Genomic DNA, 21246 nt, shown 5'->3' on the forward strand with positions numbered 1-21246 from the left:
CTGTAGCACAATTTTTAAAATTAACTCATCAAATGACATCTTGGTTGCTCTCCAACTTATGCATATAGGTTCTGTAAACATTCATCATCAGGTTAGATGCACAACAACTTTCTGATTCATTTCAGTAGGTATTGAAGGACGTAACTGAAGGTGTCCCACTGCGGCTGGACACACACTCCTACCAGCATTTGGCCGTTTCAGTCTTTTCAATTTTAGCTGAATATCATTGTTGTTTAAAGTTACAGTCCTTAGTGACTTAGGATGTTGCATATGTTCTCAATAGATGCTTGCTTGCTGTCTGTGTACCTTCTTGGTAAGTGCTATGTTCTTCTGAATATTCTAAGAATGAGTTTTTCCTGGAGTGGTATCACATGGTTTTAACCTCAGCATTTAGGAGTGCAGAGGTAGGTGGGTGTTTGTGAGTTCCATATTAGCTTGGTCTACCTAATGAATTCTAGGCTTTTTCAGACTGGGAGGGAGGGAGGGAGTTGAGGAGAGAGAGGTAGGGGGGTGGGTTTGTTTTAATCTCAGTACTCAGGAGGCAGAGGCAGGCGGATCTCTGAGTTCAAGCCAAGTTTCAGGTTGGCCACGGGATGCCTAAAAAGATCCTTATTTTTTAAAAAGGAAAAAAAAATAGGTATTTTTGTTTGTTTGTTTGTTTGAAATAGGCTCTCATATTTACTTAGAATTCCTCACTTTGAATTCCTGTGCCATGTGCAGTGTCTCCCGCCCAAGTGCTAGGATTACAGGTCTCTGCCACCGTGCCTGACTTTTTGCATGTTTTCTTAAAGTTTTATTTTAATTTAATTTGGTGTTAGTTGCTTTAATTATAAAATATTCCATATAATATTCTTGAAATGTAATGATTTAATAAGGAGATACTACTTAAAAGGTGGAAGTATTTGTGTGTTCTGTTATTTTAGTTTCAGTTAGATAGAATACATAATGTAGTGTTTCCTGTAATACTCCCTGTGCGTTCTCTCTCTCTCTCTCTCTCTCTCTCTCTCTCTCTCTCTCTCTCTCTTTCTCTCTCTCTCTCTCTCTCTCTCTCTCTCGGTATGTGTGTATGCTTATGCAGGGTGCTGAAAGCAGGGCCTTCCACAGCGATTTTTAAAAACACATACCCAAGTCTGGAAAATGTTCAATAAATTTACAATGTTGCAAAAATGCAGGAGTGGGTTTCCCCCTTTTAAGTCTAGGAAGTTTATCATTCTCCCAGACCTATTTGTTTTGTGACTTAAAAAGGTATGTAGGCTCATTCAGAACAATGAGAACATAAATGTGCGCTAATAGGTAATAAAGCATTTGACCACTCACAAATTGTTCACTTTGTCTTCCTTCGGCCCTTGGGAAGCCAGAAGCCAAGGTGAAAGTCACCTCCATTGTCTCCGTCATAAAAGGAAAGCGTAAGGGCAAACCAAATACTTGCAGATGATCTGGTTTCCACTATCCTCTAACAGACAGAGCAGAGCCTTTCTAACAGATACTGGAAGTTTCATGCAGCCCTGCGAGTCCCAGGACGCGCTGTGACTTGACCCGACAACGATCTATTTTTCTTTCCATCACCCTTCCTTGTGTAACCGGCTTTGAATAATTCTCAGTAACATCAAGTATCTGATCCTTAAAATGAGTGTTGCAGTCGTCTTACCCCATTATCGATCGGCTGATGACTAAGTAGTTCTGGCAAACCTGGAACTCACTATGTAGCCCAGGCTGGTTTCGAACTCATGGCAATTCTGATTTAGTCCATGAGAACAGGTGTATGTCACCACACTAAGGTCACCGGTTTACTCTCACTTTACCTAAAGTTTGTCCCAAATACTGTGATTTCTGTGTACCGCCAAAGGGAATTTGGTTGCTAAACCAAGCAAGCATGTGGTTCCGTGCACAAAGCTTCAGGAACAAGACGACCAAATTAATCCAGCTTGGTCGGATTGTGGCCAAGCTCACAGCTTCCATTTAGGTTATTTCAGGACGTGCCTTCTGCGTCCCGTAAGAACGTCAGCCCTAAGTAAGCAGAGCCCACGACCCTAGTGATCTAGAAAGGTGAAGCTTCATTAAGGCTAGTGACGGGGCTGGGTTAGCACTCCACAGCTCGTCGGTAGAGCTCGGAAGGGCTCGGCAAAGCTCGACAGTGGTCCGGCAAGGCTCGGCAGTATTCGGCAGGACTCCGGGAAGGGCTCGGGCAAGGCTCGTTAGAGCCCGGCAAAGCTCGACAGTGCTCGGCAGAGTTCGGTAAGGCTCGTAAGCCTTCCGGCAGGGCTCGGCAGCACTCGGACTCCTTCGGGTGCAGGAGCCCAGCCAACCCCACAGTAGCGGAGTGCCTGGCGGTGCGCGCTCCCCAAGACCCCAATCCCCAAGAGCCCCGAGGCCCGCCCATTGTGCCGCGGGGGTTCGCCACCCCGCCACCCGCCTGACGCAGCCGGGACTCCGCCCCCGGCGTGACGCTAGCGTCAGGCCAGTCCCGGCATGCTTCGCGGCTGCCCGCGGTCTAGCGCACTGAGGCATCTTCCCGAGAGCGGCCGTGCCTCCGCGTCTCTGCACTGCGCACCCCGTCCGGCCGCCTCGTCGCCCCCGCCGCCCGCCCGTGCGTCCGAGCGGCCGCAGCCCTCCGCCGAGGGCGCCCCGGGACGGAAGGGTCCAGCAGCCTGCCGGCGCCCGCCGCGCTCGTGGTCGCCGTCGCCGTGGTCGTCGTGGTCGTGTCCGCCGTCGCCTGGGCCATGGCCAATTACATCCACGTCCCGCCCGGCTCGCCCGAGGTGCCGAAGCTCGACGTGACGGTGCAGGACCAGGAGGAGCAGCGCTGCCGGGACGGCGCCCTGAGCCTGCTGCGGCACCTTCGGCCACACTGGGACCCCCGGGAGGTGACCCTGCAGGTGAGGCCGGGCGGGCACTGGGTTTCCTTCCCGAAGCCGCCGCGTCAGCGACGCCTGCCCGGCCCCCGGGGATGGCTGCCGCGGCCCTCGTCATGCTCGAGGGCTCCTTCCTCTCCTCCCAGACCCCGCAGCCCATCCGCCTCCCGCGGTCCTCTTCGCTGCCCTCCCTCCCCTGCGCTTGCCTCCCATCCCTGCCTTATCCAGCCTGGGATCTTCCCACATCCTCCGAGCCGCGGGAGAACTCCATTCCAAAGCGGAATGACCGGGGGACCTGCTGCTGCCCACGCCAGGGTGCTAGGGAACGCTATTCCGTGTGTTATTGGAAGGCTCGAGTTGGTGTTTCTAAATTCGTAAAGTCTTAGAAGAATTAATGCTCTGGGTTGGAGTGAGCGTTGGCCTGGGAATATTTTCGTGAGTCAGTGGTTTTAAAGACAGAAATTCTCAGAAGGAGAAAACCTCCCGAAAATCTAGAATTAAAAAAAAAAAAAAAAAAAAAAAAAAAAAAGGCACTTGCAAGTTATGATCCCCCATACCCACAATTTATCTGGTGTGATTGGTTTTAGTTTTTTTTTTCAGTGCACAGCTTTAGGGATTACTAAGATGAATTTCCTATTTCCTTGCAAACAAACAAGCCAAATTAGTAAATTTTTAACGGTTTGGGTTTGTTTTAGATTTCAGCAGTAATTTGGATTATCCAAGCCTTCTATCTCATTTTGATGACTCCAGTACATTATGGGGTTTAACTATACAGGATTTATTGATTTACTTTTTTGGCTAAATTATTATTATTATTTAGTATAATTAAAACATGAATAGTGTTAGGCCCCAGAGCAGTTCCTGACACTTGGGGGCTTTTATGAGTTTTAGTTTCGATTCTTGCTAGAAGGGTTCTGAACAGCTGAAAGGGACCCATATGTTTTGGGGAAGAAACTTGTTAGACAAAAGGCTTTGAAATTTAAGGCGTGCCTGTTGGCTAAGCATATAGGAAATAGTCGATTCAAAATGATTTTTATGTATAACTTGAAAAAAAATGATTGCATTTCCTTTAAGGAAGTGTTTTTCAGATGGAGCATGTGTATTTGTGTGTGTTTGCGGTGCTGGGAAATGCAGTTCTGAATCCTAGGCTAGCGTTCCACCGATGTTACAGAGCCCTCATGTTAGACTGTTACTATATAGTAGATATTCACTTGCTTGTTTGAGAGGGTTTTAAAATTTAATAAAATCTATTTCTGGAAAATATCTTAGTAATTAGAGGCAGTGCTGCTTCCTGGTGAATTGCAGTGCTGGCAACCTGTATTGTTTTTTTTTTTGTTTTTTTTTCTTTTTAGCAGTGACTTCTAAAGTTTGTAGCTTGGAATTTCCTTTCATTTATTTGTGTTTAGAAAAGTGGTGATAGCTATTGCTGGATTAATAAGTGCTGTGTGCTGGATTGGATTGAGCTCTTTTTAAAGTCATTATTGCCTAGGAAGTATTAGGTAGGTGCTCTCTCTTACCTCATGTGAAATTTAATGAGGAAAGTCAGGGTATATGTAAAAAAAGACTTAAAACTATTTTGGTTGTTTTGTAGGAGATCAGGTTAAATCATGATTTATATATCTTCTTTCTTTCTTTTTCTTTCTTTCTTTCTTTCTTTCTTTTTTGTTTGAGGCAAGGTGGCTAGATTGGTCACTCAACTGGCAATTCTATTTTTGTGGGGTCGTAGGTTTTTGCTACTGTTCCTGTCCTATGTTGTGACTGAACTTTAACCTTTGGGTTCATAATCTAAATGTATAATATGTGTATTTGACAGAGATATCACTCACTTGTAGAATTGATAATTAGAAATTCACCCCCTCCTTATGCAAGCAGAACTCTTGGATCAGAAGGTGAGCCATCAGTAAGCCAAGGCTAGGGTTATTTATTACCAGCTTATAGAGGGACTCATATACTAGGGCTTTGCAAACTAGTGATGCCTTGGGGCCTTGTTTAGTAATTCTGCTTTCGTTGTTATTTTTTTGAGACAAGGTCACACTGTAGGTTTGGAGCTGGCTCTGTACACCAGCCTGGCCCTGGAACTTGCCTCTTGAGCCTTGGGCATAAAGACTTTTGTCACTGTTGTCTGCTTGTTTAGTATTTCTTTCTCTCTGTGTGTATGTATATATATTATATATGTGAGGACACCGTCACTGTCTTCAGATACCAGAAGAGGGTATTGGTTCCCATTTCAGATGTTTGTGAGCCACCATGTGGTTGCTGGGAATTGAATTCAGAACCTCTGAAAGAGCAATGAGTGCTCTTAATCGCTGAACCATCTCTCCAGCCCTGTTTAGTATTTCTTAATGGTTATAGTTTCTTTTCAAATTTTATCTCTTGAACTGTAAAAGATAATACTTTTACCTTGTTCCTGAAAGGTATCTACATGTATCTTTTTTTTTTTTTTTTTTTTTGGTTTTTCGAGACAGGGTTTCTCTGTGTAGTCCTGGCTGTCCTGGAACTCACTCTGTAGACCAGGCTGGCCTCGAACTCAGAAATCCGCCTGCCTCTGCCTCCCAAGGTGGGATTAAAGGTGTGTGCCACCACCACCCGGTGGAAACATGTATCCTATAGACAAGAGAGACGTTATTTCAGGTCAGCTGGGTATCATCAATATTAGCCGTTTTTGGTATTCTCTGCTCTCTCCCTTTGTGTGAGGTTCTGGGACTGGAGGCTTGAGCCTAGGGCATGCTACACAAGCTTTCTATCCCAAACTCACTGTTCTTTCTCCCCAAAAGTAACATTTTTCTTGGCTGTATGTAGTGGAGGCAGGAAGATCAGGAGTTCAAGGTTGTTCCTGGCTTTACATGAGGAGTTCTAAGCCAGCATGAGCTACTTGAGAACCCTGTCTTTGCCCTCCAGTCCGCAAAAGAAAAATATATTTAAAAAATATTTTTATATAATATATTTTAGAAGCTTTTGTGACAACCCTTATCTTTCCTGGTAGTCACTTCTATAATACCAACATGTGGAATGTGAAAAAAATAGAAACAGGCCCCAAACAAGAGACTTGATAGTCTAAGAGATAGTCTCTCCTTAGCACTTACCAGCATGTGAAATTGGGTCTCATTTTGGATAGAGCTGGCCTATCAAGTCAAAACAGTATAAGGAGGAGGTTTGGAGGTTAGGTTTCTGAGTAGGTACAGCAGTTCTGAGACAGGATGAGCTAAATGTTTTCTGTTTCATGCTGCCTTGTTTTTAAATCCCTCCCACCCCATATTCCCAAACTGTCCTATGAGGGGGACAGGCAAGAACTGCAAATGGGTATTGCAGCTGATAAAACTGAGCCTGTGTGTAAGTGACAGCTCTGGGGGGACTACCTTAGGATTACTGCTCTTTGACCTAGAAAGGCTGTGTTTATGTTGTTATGATTGAGGCAGGGAGGCCGTGCCTGTGCAAGGCTAATTTCTTAAACTGGTGTGGCTCAGAAAAAGACAGCTTTGAGCGCACTTGAACACATTTGCATTTCCTTCCATGAATGCTACAGTTTTAGAAAGTGACAGACTATTTGTTATGCAGCACTTCCTTCATGTGAATGTGGGTTTTTGATGCATCTACAGTTTTTGGGGTAGTTATAGAGGAACAAAGAGACTTGTTTTCCCTTTCTTGTCATTAGATCTTCCTGCCTCAGCCTTTCAAGCAATGGGATTACAAGTTTATCAGTACAATGCCTAGACAAAATCCTTTACTCAGTTTCTTGAATATTTTAGTGGGTCACTTTAGGGCTTCCTCTGTGCATCAGTGTTTGAGTAAGATTAATTGGCATTAGCATGTCACTGGGGGTCCACAGTAGATAATGATATAATGGCAAAGCTTGACAGGCTGGGAAGACCATATTTTTGTTACAGATGGTTATAAAATTGACATCTCATCCAGCACTTCAGAGGCAGAAAACAAGAATTCCATGAGCAAGTGGATTCATCCAGCTTAGGGTTCAGTGAAAGTTCCTGCTTTAATACATGAGGAGCTTGAGGTAGACATCTGGTGTTAACTCTGGGCTTCCATACACACACTTGCATTATGCCTGCACATGTATGTGCCCTCACACATAAGAATCTAATTTTGTGCACCTGTCTTCCCATTAAACCCAACCCCACTTCCCAGTGTCTGTGCTATAGGATCCCAGGAAGCTTCCTTGGGCATTGGTACCTCATGTCTGTTCAGTATTTTCAGTAGCCAACTTCATAAGGTAGAGAACATGGGGTGGGTGTGTGCTCTGCACCTCATTAGCTTTGTCACTGCTCGAGTTTTGTCTTTTCTCTTTTTGAGACAGTCACTCAACTGTAGTCCAGGCTAGGTTGGAACTTATAGGCAGTCCTTCTACCTTAGCCTTCCAAATGTTGGTATGACATGTATGAGCTACAGAACATGCCTCATGCTCAAATTAATTAATTTCTTTTTTCTTCCCTCCCTTTCTCCGTTCCTTCCTTCCTGAGACAGCTACTCTAGAATGAGCTCTGTAGACCAGGCTGGCCTTGAACTTACAGAGATCCTCTTGCTTCTGCCTTCCATATGCTGGAATTAAAGGCATGTTTGTCACCACTGCCTAGCTCTGGTCAAATTTCTTAGCCTTTCTAAGCTTCGTGATCCGAAACTATAAAATGGATCCAGTACACAGTTCCTTACCCTTGAGGCTTGTAAGGGTGAAATAAATGCTAGCTCATGACAGTTATGCTGCTGAGCACAGGCTGTATAGGGCCTGAATCAAAAACATCTGCTCTTAAAATTCCCACCCGAGACAGATCAGAAAATGGAATGTTCTTTGAATGACTGTTCAGATTTTTTTCACATGTAGAGATGGAATGAAAACACTCTACAAGTGTACTACTCCTGTAAGACAGTGCATTTCCCCAGTGCTGGGGAGCTTTCCTGCCACGAGGCAGTGCTCCCACACCAGGCCCTCCCCACCTCATGCTTCCACATTTCTGAATGGTTTTGAAATCTCCATGCTTTTTAAGCAATAGCTAGGTTCATAATTCCACCATACAAAAACAGCTTCCTTGCGGGCTCCTCTTACACACTGTTCCTCACCTTTGTTTGTCCCTCTCCTGTCACTTAAGTCTGCTTGTCTCTTTCCTGTTCCTGTCCTAGATGATATAGAAAAAAACGTACAAGGATGGGAGAGATCATGTGATGTTTGATTCCTGCCAAAAAGAACAGTGTTTGAAAGCTTCCAGACTTTTTTTTAAAACCGTCCATGAACTTTATTGTGATGTAGTAATTTAACTGTGGTTAGAGATTTAAATTGTTAGTGACTAAAGATACCAACACCTGTGATTTTACTTAAGCAAACTGTTTTCTCTCCTTGGGGCTATCACTGTTGTGGTGGGAAGAGGATGGTTTTGAAATCATTGGTAAGTTTTTTGTTTTTGTTATTTTGAGACAAGGTTTCTCTGGGTAGCCCTGGCTGTCTGGGACCCAGGCTGGCCTTGAACTCACAGAGCCAATGGCCTCTGCTGGGATAAAAGGCGAGTGCACCACCCCTGGTGGTCGGCAAGTATTTCAGTCTGTAAAAAAATAAAAATGTTGGGAGAAGTCATACAGGATTGCAGGATTGCTTGTGATCCCAGCATACAGGAGTTTTAGGTGGTAGGATTTTGACTTCCATGCCTGTTTGGATTACAGAGTAAGACCCCACCCCCTCAATAAAAAGAACTGTAGATGAAAATACACAACATAGGTAGTGCTCTGAGCCTTAGACAGCCCTTGGGAAATGAACACGACATTTTAAAATGAAGTGATGTGTGCTTCAGTGTGGGACTCCTGTCTGTCTCACCTTCCATGACCTTCATTATTAAGTGGAGACTGAACAGAAGGAATCACCATGTTTCAGATGGTCCAGGAATGACTGTAGCTCAGTACTACAGTACTTCCCTGAGTGTGCGGCCCAGGGGGCAGTTTCCAGGGCCACAAAAGGATTCAAGGCCTGCACTTCTAAAACTCAGCAACTTACTGGTAATGTCTGTCTGTCTGTCTGTCTGTCTGTCTCTGTCTCTGTCTCTGTCTCTCTCTGTTTCTCTGTCTCTCTGTCTCTCTGTCTCTCTCTTCTTTTCTTTTCTTTTTTGATTTTTTTGAGACAGGGTTTTTCTGTTTAGCCCTAACTGCTCTGAACTGGATCTGAAGACTGGGCTGGCCTTGAACTCACAGAGATCTACCAGCCTTTTAGCCCTAGTGTTGGAATTAAAGGTGTCACCACGTCCCCCTTAGGTTTTGTTTGTTTGTTTGTTTGTTTTTTCAAGACATGGTTTCTTTGTAGCCCTGGCTGTCCTGGAACTCGATCTGTAGACCAGGCTGGCCTCGAACTCAGAAATCAGCCTGCCTCTGCCTCCAAAGTGCTGGGATTAAAGGTGTACATATTTTAATTTTTAGCTGGGTAGTTTTGCTGTGAACTGGAGCATAAGACAGCCCCAGGAGAATTAAGAATATGTTTCATAGAAGTGGGGGACCTGATGTAGCCTTTGTGGGGTTTGTGTCTGTCGGGGCTAGGTGGTTAGGTGTTGGAGACTGAGTCATAATACTGGGTATACACTCTACCTTGCTCTGCCTGAACCTCTCTACTTTCTTCTTTTAAGGGAAGGAACAGATCCAAGCAAAGAAGAAGCATTTCACAGAGAGTTAAGCTAGGCCCTAAGTAGTTTGGGCAGAGTCGTGGGAGAGGGAGTTTTGGGCATTAAGGGTCTACATCACTCGAGAGTTAGTATAGACTGTAGTAAAGATTTAGCTGGAAAGCAGTGAATGTTTTAAGTTACGAGAAGTGTCACATAATACAGAGGAACATTGGTTGAGAGAAATTTTTGTGGTGTTAAAAATACCAGCTGGGTGTAGTGACACACACCTTTAATCCCAGCACTTGGGTGGCAGAAGCAGGCAGATCTCTGATTTCAAGGCCACCTAGTCTACAAAGTGAGTTCAGGGCTGCAAGAGCTACACAGAGATGCCCTGTGTGGAAAAAACAAAACAAAACAAAACAAAACAAAACAAAACAAAACAAAGTACCAGAGTGAGTCCTAGAACCTATGTGCTAGGAGAGGACCAGCTCCTGCAAACTGCTCTATGACTTTCACATGCACTCATGCGCTTAGGTGCACACACACAATTTAAAAAATGATTTTTGAAAAGATGACTTAGAATAAGATAGGATAAGAGGGGTTAGATAGATGGCTCAACTGTTAGGAGCACTTGGTTTTCTGGGGGTTCTATGTTTGGTTCCCAGCACCCACATTACATCCCACAGCTGTCTGGCAAGAGGCACACATGTGCACAGACACACACACAGGCAAAACACTTATATATATATATATATATATATATATATATATATATATACATGAAAGTCAGAAATTAAGAATAGCACAACATACATGAGGGCTGGGGAGATGGCTCAGCAGACAAAACTCTCAGATAAAGCTTGCTGCTGAGTATGTGTGAAAGCTGGGGTGGTGACTTCCCAGTACCTGTAGAAATGCTGAGTGTATGTGTAGGCCTGGTGGTAATCCCAGCACTCAGAAGGTTAGCAGTGCATTCCTGGAGCAAGTCAGCCAGCTCAGGTCATCTGAGAGGTGTTTGGTAAGAAGGAGGAGTGGTTGAGGAGGCTTATTAATCTTGGGCCTCTCCATGTGTTCCTGAATACATGTGGCCACTCAAATGTACATGTCACACATGCCAAAAAAAAAAAAAAACAAACAAACAAACAAACAAAAAAAAAACCATGGAAAACTTTAGATTCTACATGTCTTTAAAGTAAGCTTAGCTCATGGTGGTACTCACCTGTAGGGTTAGCTCCTCAGGAAGTTGAGAGGTTGCTTGAGTTCAGGAGGCCAAGGCAACACAGCAAGAGTCCTTCTCAAAAGTAAGTGGGAGAGAAATTCGTGAAGCACTTGTAGTTATGTAGCCCCAGACCCCGGGCAGGAAATAATTGCAGCAACTGAACTTTCTCTACTTTCTGGTCTTAACTTTGCCCTCCCTCTAGTGGTTTGCCACAGTAGTAGCACCTCTCTCCTTCCTTTCACAGAATGAACTGTGGAGAGGACAGCATGATCTGTAGCGAGTTCCAGGACAACCAGGGCTATGTAAAGGGAATGTGTCTCAAATTACTGCAGCCATGTAATTTTATGTTTTCTTGTGACTGGTCGTATGTAGCCCAGGCTGCCCTTGAACATAAGATCCCCTTGCCTCTATTTTCCAAGTACTTGGATTGCAAGTGTTTGATTCATAGTTTGTCCTTTCAGTGATTTACTTGTGATTAGCATTGCTGAAGCTGTTTCAGTTTTTGATAGTTAAAACTGTTGTAGCAGACTGTGTTTGTATATGTTTGTGTGGTTTGGATGAGGTTTCTGAGTATTTCCATAGGATAAGTTCATATTGGAACAGAGAGATGATAAACTGTGTGTCAGGGTTCTCTGGAGAAGTTGTTTATACGACAGCTGGTAGGTCTGTAAATCCTAAGATGGTACCATGGAACTCAGCTGTGGCTTCATAGTACAGTCTTGAAGCAGAATTTCTTCAGGAATGCTTATTTTTGTTTTTTGGCCCTTCAGCTAATTAGATGAGATCACCCGTGTTATGTAGAATAATAAGACAACTAGTGTGTGTTCTCCCCATGAGCATAGCGTTTCTCACAGCAGTGCTTAAAAACCAGCTGAGCTTTTGGTCTTTATGAAGCCAGGCTGATCCCTGTGTACACAGCTCAGCCACCTCACTTAGGGTGTCCCATTTTGAGTGCATAGGTGCCAATTCTATTCATTTTACCAGCTAGCTACCAGTCCTTGGAATGAGATTGCAGCATGCTGGCATTTGTCACAACTATCAAGGACTCTTCATAGTGAGTTCTGTGTTCTCCAGTATCCTAGCCATAACTGGCTTGTATGAAAATGCCCTAAATTTACCCTCAAAATAACCCACAAAATAAGTTACTACATACATACATACATACATACATACATACATAAGTATGTATGTGTACACACACACACACACACACACACACACACACACACACACACATTATCTTACCTGCAGTCTTAGTTTGTAGTCCAAGCTAGCCTGTAACCCGCTGTGTAGCTCAGACTCTTGCCACTTCCGTTGTCCTAGCTGATTTAGAAAAGAGGCAGCTGCGCCCCACCCCCCCTCCCCCTTGCCTGGTCCCTGGTTTGCTGATGTCCTACCTGCCCTGAGTTGTAGTCTTGGTAAGCAGGGAGCTGTCACCCAAGTACAGTTTTTGTTCTGTGATGGTTCTGAGATTAGTAGCCCCAGGTTTTGTTTGGCTCAGTCTGCCTCCATTCTTTGTTTCTGCTTGGCTGCTATCTTTCTTTGTGGTAGTGTGCCTCGCTGCCAGGGAGTCAAGTGCTTCCTCAGTGTTGTGCACATTATTGTAGATACAGTGACCAACTCTTCTGGAGTTGGTTCTGTCACTGCTGGAGTCTGCTCACCTTGATAGCAGGCTAGCAGTCAGCAGTATTCTGACAGACAGCCCTCAGCGCTCAGGGAGTTAGCACTTTCTGTCTCATTATTTTCAGCATATAATGAGCGACGTGGGCTTGTGTTGCTGACCTAAAAATTTGAGACATACCATCAAGTGTTAAGTGGATTTTATTACTGTGGCTTTAGTTAAATATGACAGCTTTACCAGTAGCATGGTTTCTCTTCCTAAAAATTGATAATTTCCATGGTTGAATCCAGAACCACAAACTACTGAAATAGTAAAAAATCTCTGCCACTTAGGAATGAAGCATGGTTCTTTTGCTGTATCCTCTCTGATGTCTGTGGGAATGTTTCAGGTTCCTTGTAGGTTAAAGGTCTTGCATGTAACTAGCCTGTGAACATCCTCTCCTACCATTTAGGTGATGTAGTAACCCATGGTTAGTGCCGTGCCGTGCCGTGCCGTGCCGTGCCGTGCCGTGCCGTGCCGTGCCGTGCCGTGCCGTGCAGTGCCGTGCCGTGCCGTGCCGTCACTTGTAGGGAGTGATGCCCTGTAGTCTGTGCTGTGCAGGCGTGCTTTTCCTCAGGTATTTTTGATCCAGGGTTGTTTGAAGCCACAGATACGTAACCCATAGATGCAGATGGCTCTTTCTGTCTGTATACATTATATACAAATACATATGTTTGTGTATACATGTATTTTTCTTCTTTAAAATAGTTAGGTGTGGCTGGAGAGATGGTTCAGTGATTAAGAGCTCTGGCTCTCTTCCAGAGAATCTGGGTTCCATTCCCAGTACTTACATGGCAGCTCACAACCTTCTGTAAGTACAGTTCCAGGACATCTGGTGCCCTCTGCAGGCACTAGGCACATACATGGTGCACAGACATACATGTAGACAGAACACTCATATGAAAGAGCTAACAAGAAACAAAACAAGAAAGCCAGAGTGAGCTGGGCATGAAGGCATGTCTGTATCTCAGTGCTGAGGAAGTGGAGGTGGCATGATTGAGTTCAAGGTCATCTTCAGCCTCAAAGTGCAAGGCCAGCCTGGGCTACATTAGACCCTTCTTAATGGGCAAACTTAGTATATTCAGTGTATTCATGTTTTGTTATTGAGGTATATGCATTGAATTTGAAAACATAAACACTAAATCACCTTTGCATTTCTGGAGAAAATGCAATTTAGTTGAGATATCATATTTTGTTATCTTTCTGTATTGATTATTCATAACTCAAGATTTTTCCTTTTGTGTTTTGTATGAGACAAGGTTAGCACAGGTTGGTCTCCAGCTCATTTTTGAATCCTTTTGTGTCAGCTTTCTGCCTGAGGCTTAGTCTGGACTATCACAGCCATCTTACGACCATGTTCATAAGAGGCCTTGTTCTCTTTTCCTTCTGTGCTGCTGTCTGGCTGAGCTTCAGGATCGGCCTGGATGGTCTCTCTTTCTCTTTGGAAGTGTAGGACTATGTAAGTCACTGTCCTCACTCGCTCTTTCTCACTTGGTTCTTTTTCTTAGCTTCTGGGTTTTTCTCTCTGTTTCTGTCTGTCCTTTTTCTTTTCATTCACCATATAGCCTGGGCTGTTCTTGAGCTTGGGATTGCTCCTGCTTTAGCCCTGGTGTGCTTAAATTTACAGGTACCCACTACAACTGCCATGTTGAGCTTACTTTCCTAGCTTATTGAGTTGGAAGGCTAAATGACTGTGTGTGTGTGTGTGTGTGTGTGTGTGTGTGTGTGTGTGTGTGTGTAGTGTTGAGTCTAGGCTCTATCTGCGTGTTAGACATATAGTATACCACTAACTTACATGCCTCACCTGTAGTTCCTGTCCTTTTCTAATGAATGAAACTTAATTTCACTTACCTATCCCTTACTGTGTACTGGCAAAGGCAGTCTCTTGTGCAGTCTTCTTGCCCTTTCTCATAAGAATTTGCTGTAGACCTGACATTCTTACAGAGGTCACTCAGCCTGTGCTGAACTTTTCTTTTATGTGGTATGCCATTTCAGAGTCAGTCTTTGCTCCTTTGTTTTGTTAAGCATGTATGTTATAAATCCCCTTCCAACTTCTAGGGGGACAGATACAACAACCTACTAAATCTGTCTTCTGTTGGGAGGTGACAGGTCTTTCTCATGAGCAACTCCACTGTCTGTCTAGTGTTAGGAGGTACCTGTTCAGGGCTGGCAGCCACTGTGGAAGCTCCAATTGCTCTGTCTGTTCTCAGAATTAAGTATTAGTCCACCCAGCGTCTGATGGCTCATTGTGCTTGTTGTGGTGATACCAATACCAGTATAGAGGACTAACTGCCACATCCTACTGACAACTGGACACCTGCCACTTGATCGACAGCCTGTTAGTGCTGCTCAGTCTGGCACTCATCCCCTACCCCTCCACCCGTTTTCTTTCTTTTCCAAGACAGGGTTTGTAGTCTAGGCTGGCCTCAATCAGACTGATGGGATTAAAGGCAGCTACCACCATGGCTCACCTGATACATTTTTAAATTTTCATTCAGCTTATGTCTACCTCTCCTAGACAATTTACATGTACATTTGGTTCATTTCTTATTGATTTTGTCATTTCTAAAGCAGTTAAACATTATGTAATAAAAATAACAATTCACCGTTCACTGCAAGTCATAGGACTTGAGGTGTATGTATGTATGTATGTATGCATGCATGTATTTTGTTTTGTGGCTTAGTTCTGACTGTTTGAGAAAGTGCTCTTGAGTGTTAAGCTTGTGGTGTTACTGAGACCTTTAATCAGGCCAGTCAGTTGGTAAGCTCTTGAGCTTTGGAGAGGAGGAGGAGTGTTCAGTTGGCCATGGTGTATGATCTGTGAGTGTTGTTGATTGCCTACATGTAATCATTTCTCTCTACTTGGTATTTGCTTTCTAGTTGTGCTACACATACATTTAAAGGTATTGGAATCTATAGATTTACCCGATAAATCTTGGACTGGGATCATTATGACGAGTCTTAGTAATGTTTTATATGGTTGTGCTCCCTTTCCAGGTGGCACCCCAGCTTTCTGTTGACATAGCAAATACTAGTTTCCTTCATACTCAGGATTTTAATTGGATTATTGTATTCTTCTTAATTTAATCTAATTACATAGATTGTTTTCCCTCTCAAACTCTTTAGTTTTTCAGGATGTTGTAGGGTAGTGGTAGATAGAGCTTGACATTTTTACTCTGTCTTGGAGCTCACTATGTAGTGTAGTGCAGGCTAACCTTGAACTCGGGCTCCACTTGAGAGTGCTGTTGTTACAGTGTGAGTCATGACGTCTGCCCTTCTCAGACCTCTTTGTACTATCTCCTTTGTATGTATTTGTGGCCATAGACATGCTGTGACCATCAGCAGAGGTCAGCAGATGTCAGTGAATGCTCTCCTTTCTCTGCTGGCTCCTCCTGGGCTTGAAGTCCAGTGTCAGGTGTGCTGCTGAGTGCTTTCGCTCTGTGCTGTCTCTATGAATAGAGCTGGTCTTTTTACAAAGCTGCTACTCACTGTTCTCTTCCCCTTCCTTTGTCTTATTGCCATGCGTTCATGGCTCATCTGTCTTCCCCCACTGGGCTCACATGCTCCTCAGATGCCTTCCCCAGTGGTGCTGGGGATCAAATAAGGACTTGCTTTCTAAGGAAGCACACTACTGAGGGTTCTCCAGAAGGGTCGTTGACGGTCTAAAATAGGTGTTTTTCCTGAGTTTTGGAGATTTGAGGCCAGGGTCTGGTGTATGCTACCTATGTACACTAAGCTATACCCACACTTGCAGTGTTTCCAGTTACCATTTTACTCACATGTCATCGTTAATCCCGGCCTTAGTAGAGTCCATCAGCATTTCTCTTTCTCTTCCTTTCCTCTGGCAGCTGTTCACAGACGGGATCACGAACAAGCTCATCGCCTGCTATGTGGGCGACGCCATGGACGATGTGGTTCTGGTGAGGATCTACGGCAACAAGACTGAACTGTTAGTGGACCGGGATGAAGAAGTGAAGAGTTTCCGTGTGCTGCAGGCTCATGGCTGTGCACCTCAGCTCTATTGTACCTTTAATAATGGGCTGTGCTATGAGTTTATCCAGGGGGAAGCTTTGGACCCACAGCATGTCTGCAACCCAGCCATTTTCAGGTAAATTTGTCAGGTTTTTCTTTTGAAAAAGAATGTTATGTACACTAAAGAAATATTAAAAAATTAAAAAATTACATTTAGTTTTTGTGTATGTGAGGGAGGAGGGTGTGTGTGGCGTATGTTTACCTGCTGTAACATTTAGCTGACTTCTTAGACACTGTTTAATAACTGAGGAGGCTAGTTCACACCTGCAGTCCCAGCAGGATCTATTTAAAGCCATCCTCAGCTACCTAGAGAGTTGGATGCAGGCCTGGGCTACATGAGACCCTGTGTTCCTCCCAAGAAGGAAAGTCTTTGAACACCAGGAGACTTTTTAGTACCAATATCTTCTGTGTTAGAAATTGAAACATTTTAGAATATAAAGACTGTCAAGTGGACATCTTGTTTGAATGGTTGGTGTGGTGACATTGTCAGGCACGCTTCACTTAAGAGAACGAGAGTGGGCATGGGAAATAAGGTCTCATGGAAGAGCTTTACCATGGAACTTTCCTGAGAGGCGTCCTGGGTTGTACTTCAACATTTTTTGAGTGAAAACTAATTAGAAATGAAATGTGCCATTTGCCTGTGCTGAAATTCTGTTAGACACTATATACAAATTTTGTTTTTCTAATGAGGAAGGATCTCATGGAGCCCAGGCTGACCTCAAACTTCCTGTAACTGAGGATGACCTGGAGCTTTTGATCCTCCTGCCTTTATCTTTGGGTGCTGGGAGGCAGGTGTATGCTCACCATGCTTTTCTGTTTGTTTGTTTTTGAGACAGGGTCTCATAACACAGTCCTGGCTGGTGCCGACCTGGCTAAGTAGACCAGGGTAGTTTAAGGGCCCGTGAGCGCATCTCCCGCTGTTCACACAGCTCCTGCCTTACTCCTTTACCCTCGCCCCATGCCCTCATTCCCTGTGCAGATCCCAGGCCTCCTTTATTCTGCACCAGGACTGTTGAGTTGTCTTCAGTCCCTCACACTGGAACTCAGTGACACACATCAGTCAGTTTACATTCAGGAGACTTTTACTCTCTGGACATAATAGTTGGAACTGGACATAGGGAGTTTATGTTTTCTACTTTGCTGATACTGGCAGTGTGTTGTGGAACGAGGGAGGGGCTGTATTGAAATGATAATTAGATGTCTGTGGCTTTCCTTCAGAGTATACTATTAGAACCATCTTGCTACCTTTTTGAGCTGTGGACATTTGGGCAGAGAGCCAGGTCACCTCCCCTTCACCAAGCGATGAGAATATGGTTAAGTTGATCAGCTCAGACACACAGGCTGAATTTCTTATATCTTCAGGCTGGAAATGCTGCTCTAAGTATTTTTGGCCATGGAGTATTTACACATTCATAGTGTGTAGTCTTTGGTTTGAGGCCAAATTGAAACACAGCATCCATGTATGTGGGGCTGTGTACCCAGAGCAGAGCATGAGTGCAGCTGTGTCAGGGCGTCTGTCAGGGTGTCTGAGCTGACTGACCTGTCAGTCAGCTGTGGGGTTTACTCTAGGTGTGGGGTTTACTCTGTATCCTTTTTCTAAGGATGCTCACCTTGTATGTGTGGGAAGTTTAGAACAGTGTTAAGTAATGAGTGTTAACTTCTGTAATATTTTTCTTATGCTTTCTTACATGTTAGCCAAACTTTGCAGTTCTAACAGTTGGATGCTAAGAAGCAATTAATACTATTTTGGCAAATTCTCATAGATAATGCCAAGCTGCTGCCTCTGTTAATACTTTTGGAAGCATGCTCTTCTAAGTTTTTAGCTGAGTGTGATTATGTATAGTTCTGCTTGGGAAGTGGGAGACAGGAGGCTAACCTTGGCTGTGTGAGATTTTTTGTTCCCTGTAAAGTAGTAGGAAGGAGGCTCAGTGGGTAAAGTGCTGTTGCATGGCCTGAGGGCCACTAAAATCCAGGATGCTGCACACCCTGTAACCCCACTCCTGGGATGAAAGGTGGACACAGTTAGAGCCTTGGGGGCTCCTTGCTCCAGTTGAGCAGTAGTGGGAACTCCAGATTTAGTAGAAGACTATCTCAAAAACAGAACAAAACAAAAAGCCATCAAAGAAGAGATTCCTGTTGTTACCTTCTGGCCTCTGCATTCATGGCAGGCACATGACCCACACACATGACTCCTCTCCCCCAATTTACAAACAAATAAAATTTACACAAACTAGGTGTAGTGCCACATCTTATGATCCCAGCCACTCAGAAGTCGGAGGGAGGAGCATTACTTGAGACTAGAATTTGAGGCTTGGGAGCTCAATAAGGTCCCATCTCAGGGCTTGGCTTTTAGAACTGATGATGCAGGCATATTGGACACTCTCTTCTGAAGTGTGTGGAAGTTGCATGTAAATGTGGCCAGGCAAACACTCTCGTTAGCGCAATCAGTGCTGTCATAACTAGGTGAACTCTGCTCTTGGTCCTGTCCGATACCTCGGGATGCTTCCTGACTGAGCCAGGTTTTCATTTCTTTAACGAAGTTCCTGACAAACCTGTCTTAAAATAGGAGAGGTTTAGTTTCACTTACAGTTTGAAGAGTCATTTGGTTCTGTTATTTTGGGAGGGGTGGGGTGCTGTGGTGAGAAGAGCAGCGGCAACTGGGATCACATGGCGGATTGGACCAGAGCTGCTCCCCTCACAGTGGCAAGAAGCGAGAGGCACATGAAGAGGTCTGGGTCCTAGGCTCTACCTTCAAATGGTTCTAGCACCTCCAGGTGGCACATCAGCTAGAGCCAGGCCTTTGGGGACATGTGAGCTCAAAATAATGTTACCAATGCATGCTTTATTTAAATTTTATTTATAGTATAAAAAATTTAACAGGCATATTACAATTCTAAAAATGTGAGAATTCACTTAGTGAAGTTGAGGACATGATCCAATGACTGTGATAGCTAATTCTGATGGAGCATGTGACAGGAACCTTGTAGTGTCTAAATCTAATTAATAAAATTGATGCAGAATAACTCTAGGGGATAGATACTAATAAGCATGCTTTAGTAAATTCTCATTTACTTAAGATATAAAGACATTTCAGTCATTAACCTTTGATCCTCCACATTGTTAACACAAATAGATGCTGAAAGAATACCACTGATAGATGACTAAGTTCTTATGAATTAGAATAGAGAGGAAGATAGGGCTTTGTTGTGCTACTTAGAAAACATGATATTGCTGGACTTAAAGGTGAACAGAGAAGATGAACGTAGAACATTCTGTTCTTTTAGTATTTATAACTACATAATACTTGGCCTGCTCTAGAGTTTCTCTTTATTAAGGGAACTGCAATCTTTCTGAGTAACCTCAGGTGGGAAGAGTGGAACGTCACAGAGTTGTTCCTTAATGTCTGCGAGTGACTGACTGATTCTAAGATCCCTTCTCTCCACTGCTGTCAAATCTGTGGGTGCTCAGTTGAGTCCCTTGTGTGAGATGATACTTGTCTGGAGCATGAGTGCCTCCTTTCATCACCGGTTGTCTCTGCGGTACTTAGTCCCACATGCCGTGCAAATGCTCTCTAGGCTGTAAGGGTTCACTGTTCAGTACGGATGAGCAGTTGCAGATAGGTTTGAAGCACATAGTATATGACAGTGATACCAGGCAGATAGTGCTGGGGGTGGGTGGGGGTGGTGGTGGAGGGAGGGAGGGAGGAAAGAAGGGAGGATTTGGAAGGCTAGGCTACTTCACTGTGATTCCATATAGTATTATTTGTATAGAAATTATGTATTACTCAGTGTAACAAGGTATAACTTTGTGAGATAGATTTTTTTCCTGAATCATTTCGGTTGTGCTTAGTTGGATCCATGGATATGTGGCCCAGAGACATGTGGGCTGACTGCAGATTTTAGTCACTTAAGGTTTGCTAAAGCTGATTTTAGCATTTATAATTACATTCGATTAAAATGGTGTTACTTGTATTTTCAGTTAAATCTACTCATTTAGAATACATATGAAAATACTAATGTCATGTATTCACTATGTAGATATAATATTTACTGTTAGAAACCAGGCATCAACTCTTTCAAGTATATTGTGTGACAATATAGTTTGCATTGTGATAAATTGATTTACTGTTTTTTGAAAAGGAGGCTAAAAAAACTAAAATAAGAAACTGATAGGAATCAAGTTAGTTGGTGTCTTAAGGAGTATATTTGCTGTTTGTTTTGCTATTCAGTTTATTTCAGGTCTTGTTGTAACTGTTTTATGGCATTTTAAAAACACTTAGCAGGTTCTATTAACCACTAGAAAACAGAAAGTGCAGGATACAGGAAGGGCAATATGTCCTAATCATAAGTTAATCTGGAAGGATTCTGGGTAGGAAGCTCTGCTTATCTTTACTGGATCTTAAATGCAGGACAAGACAAATCCCCATGCCCAGTAGAGCAGAACAGATAACAGGAACTGAGGTGACCTTACCTCTTCACCCAGCAAGAGAAGGATAGGAACAAGCCCTTGCTGGCTACGAGCTCATCTGTGCTTCAGAGGCAGAGCCAGGAGATCATGAGTTCAAGGTCACCTTCAGTCACATAGGAAGTTCCTGGCCTGTTTGTACCTCTCCTACCTCAGATGTATACGTGCACACATATGGCACACATAGGGACATCAACAACACAAAAGTAACTTTATTTTTATCTCTTTAAAGCTGATTGTCGCTGGGTGATGACTCAATTGGATACGAGCTTGTTCCTTTTACAGAGGAACCTGAGTGTGGGTCCTAGCACTCATGTCAGGCAGCTAACAATGAGAACAAAACTTCAGAATGTTCACCATAGAGGGCTAGGGATGTAGCTCAGATGGTCAAGTACTTGCTTCATATGCGTGAAGTCCTGGTAGCATTCTTAAATA

At 43.8% G+C, this 21246-nt stretch overlaps 1 protein-coding gene across 1 annotated transcript in view; it reads left to right on the top strand.

The window, feature by feature from the left end:
* Positions 1-2471: 2471 nt before the first annotated feature.
* The window catches only part of Etnk1 (ethanolamine kinase 1), a 43133-nt gene continuing 24358 nt past the window's right edge, over positions 2472-21246 (top strand). The window contains exons 1-2 of the mRNA XM_034512540.2: positions 2472-2876; positions 16164-16423. Coding sequence (XP_034368431.1) covers positions 2721-2876; positions 16164-16423 — 416 coding nt within the window. The 5' untranslated portion in view covers positions 2472-2720. The remainder of the gene's footprint in view (positions 2877-16163; positions 16424-21246) is intronic.

This window comes from Arvicanthis niloticus, chromosome 9 (genome assembly GCF_011762505.2).
Source record: "Arvicanthis niloticus isolate mArvNil1 chromosome 9, mArvNil1.pat.X, whole genome shotgun sequence".
Taxonomy (NCBI): Eukaryota; Metazoa; Chordata; class Mammalia; order Rodentia; family Muridae; genus Arvicanthis; species Arvicanthis niloticus.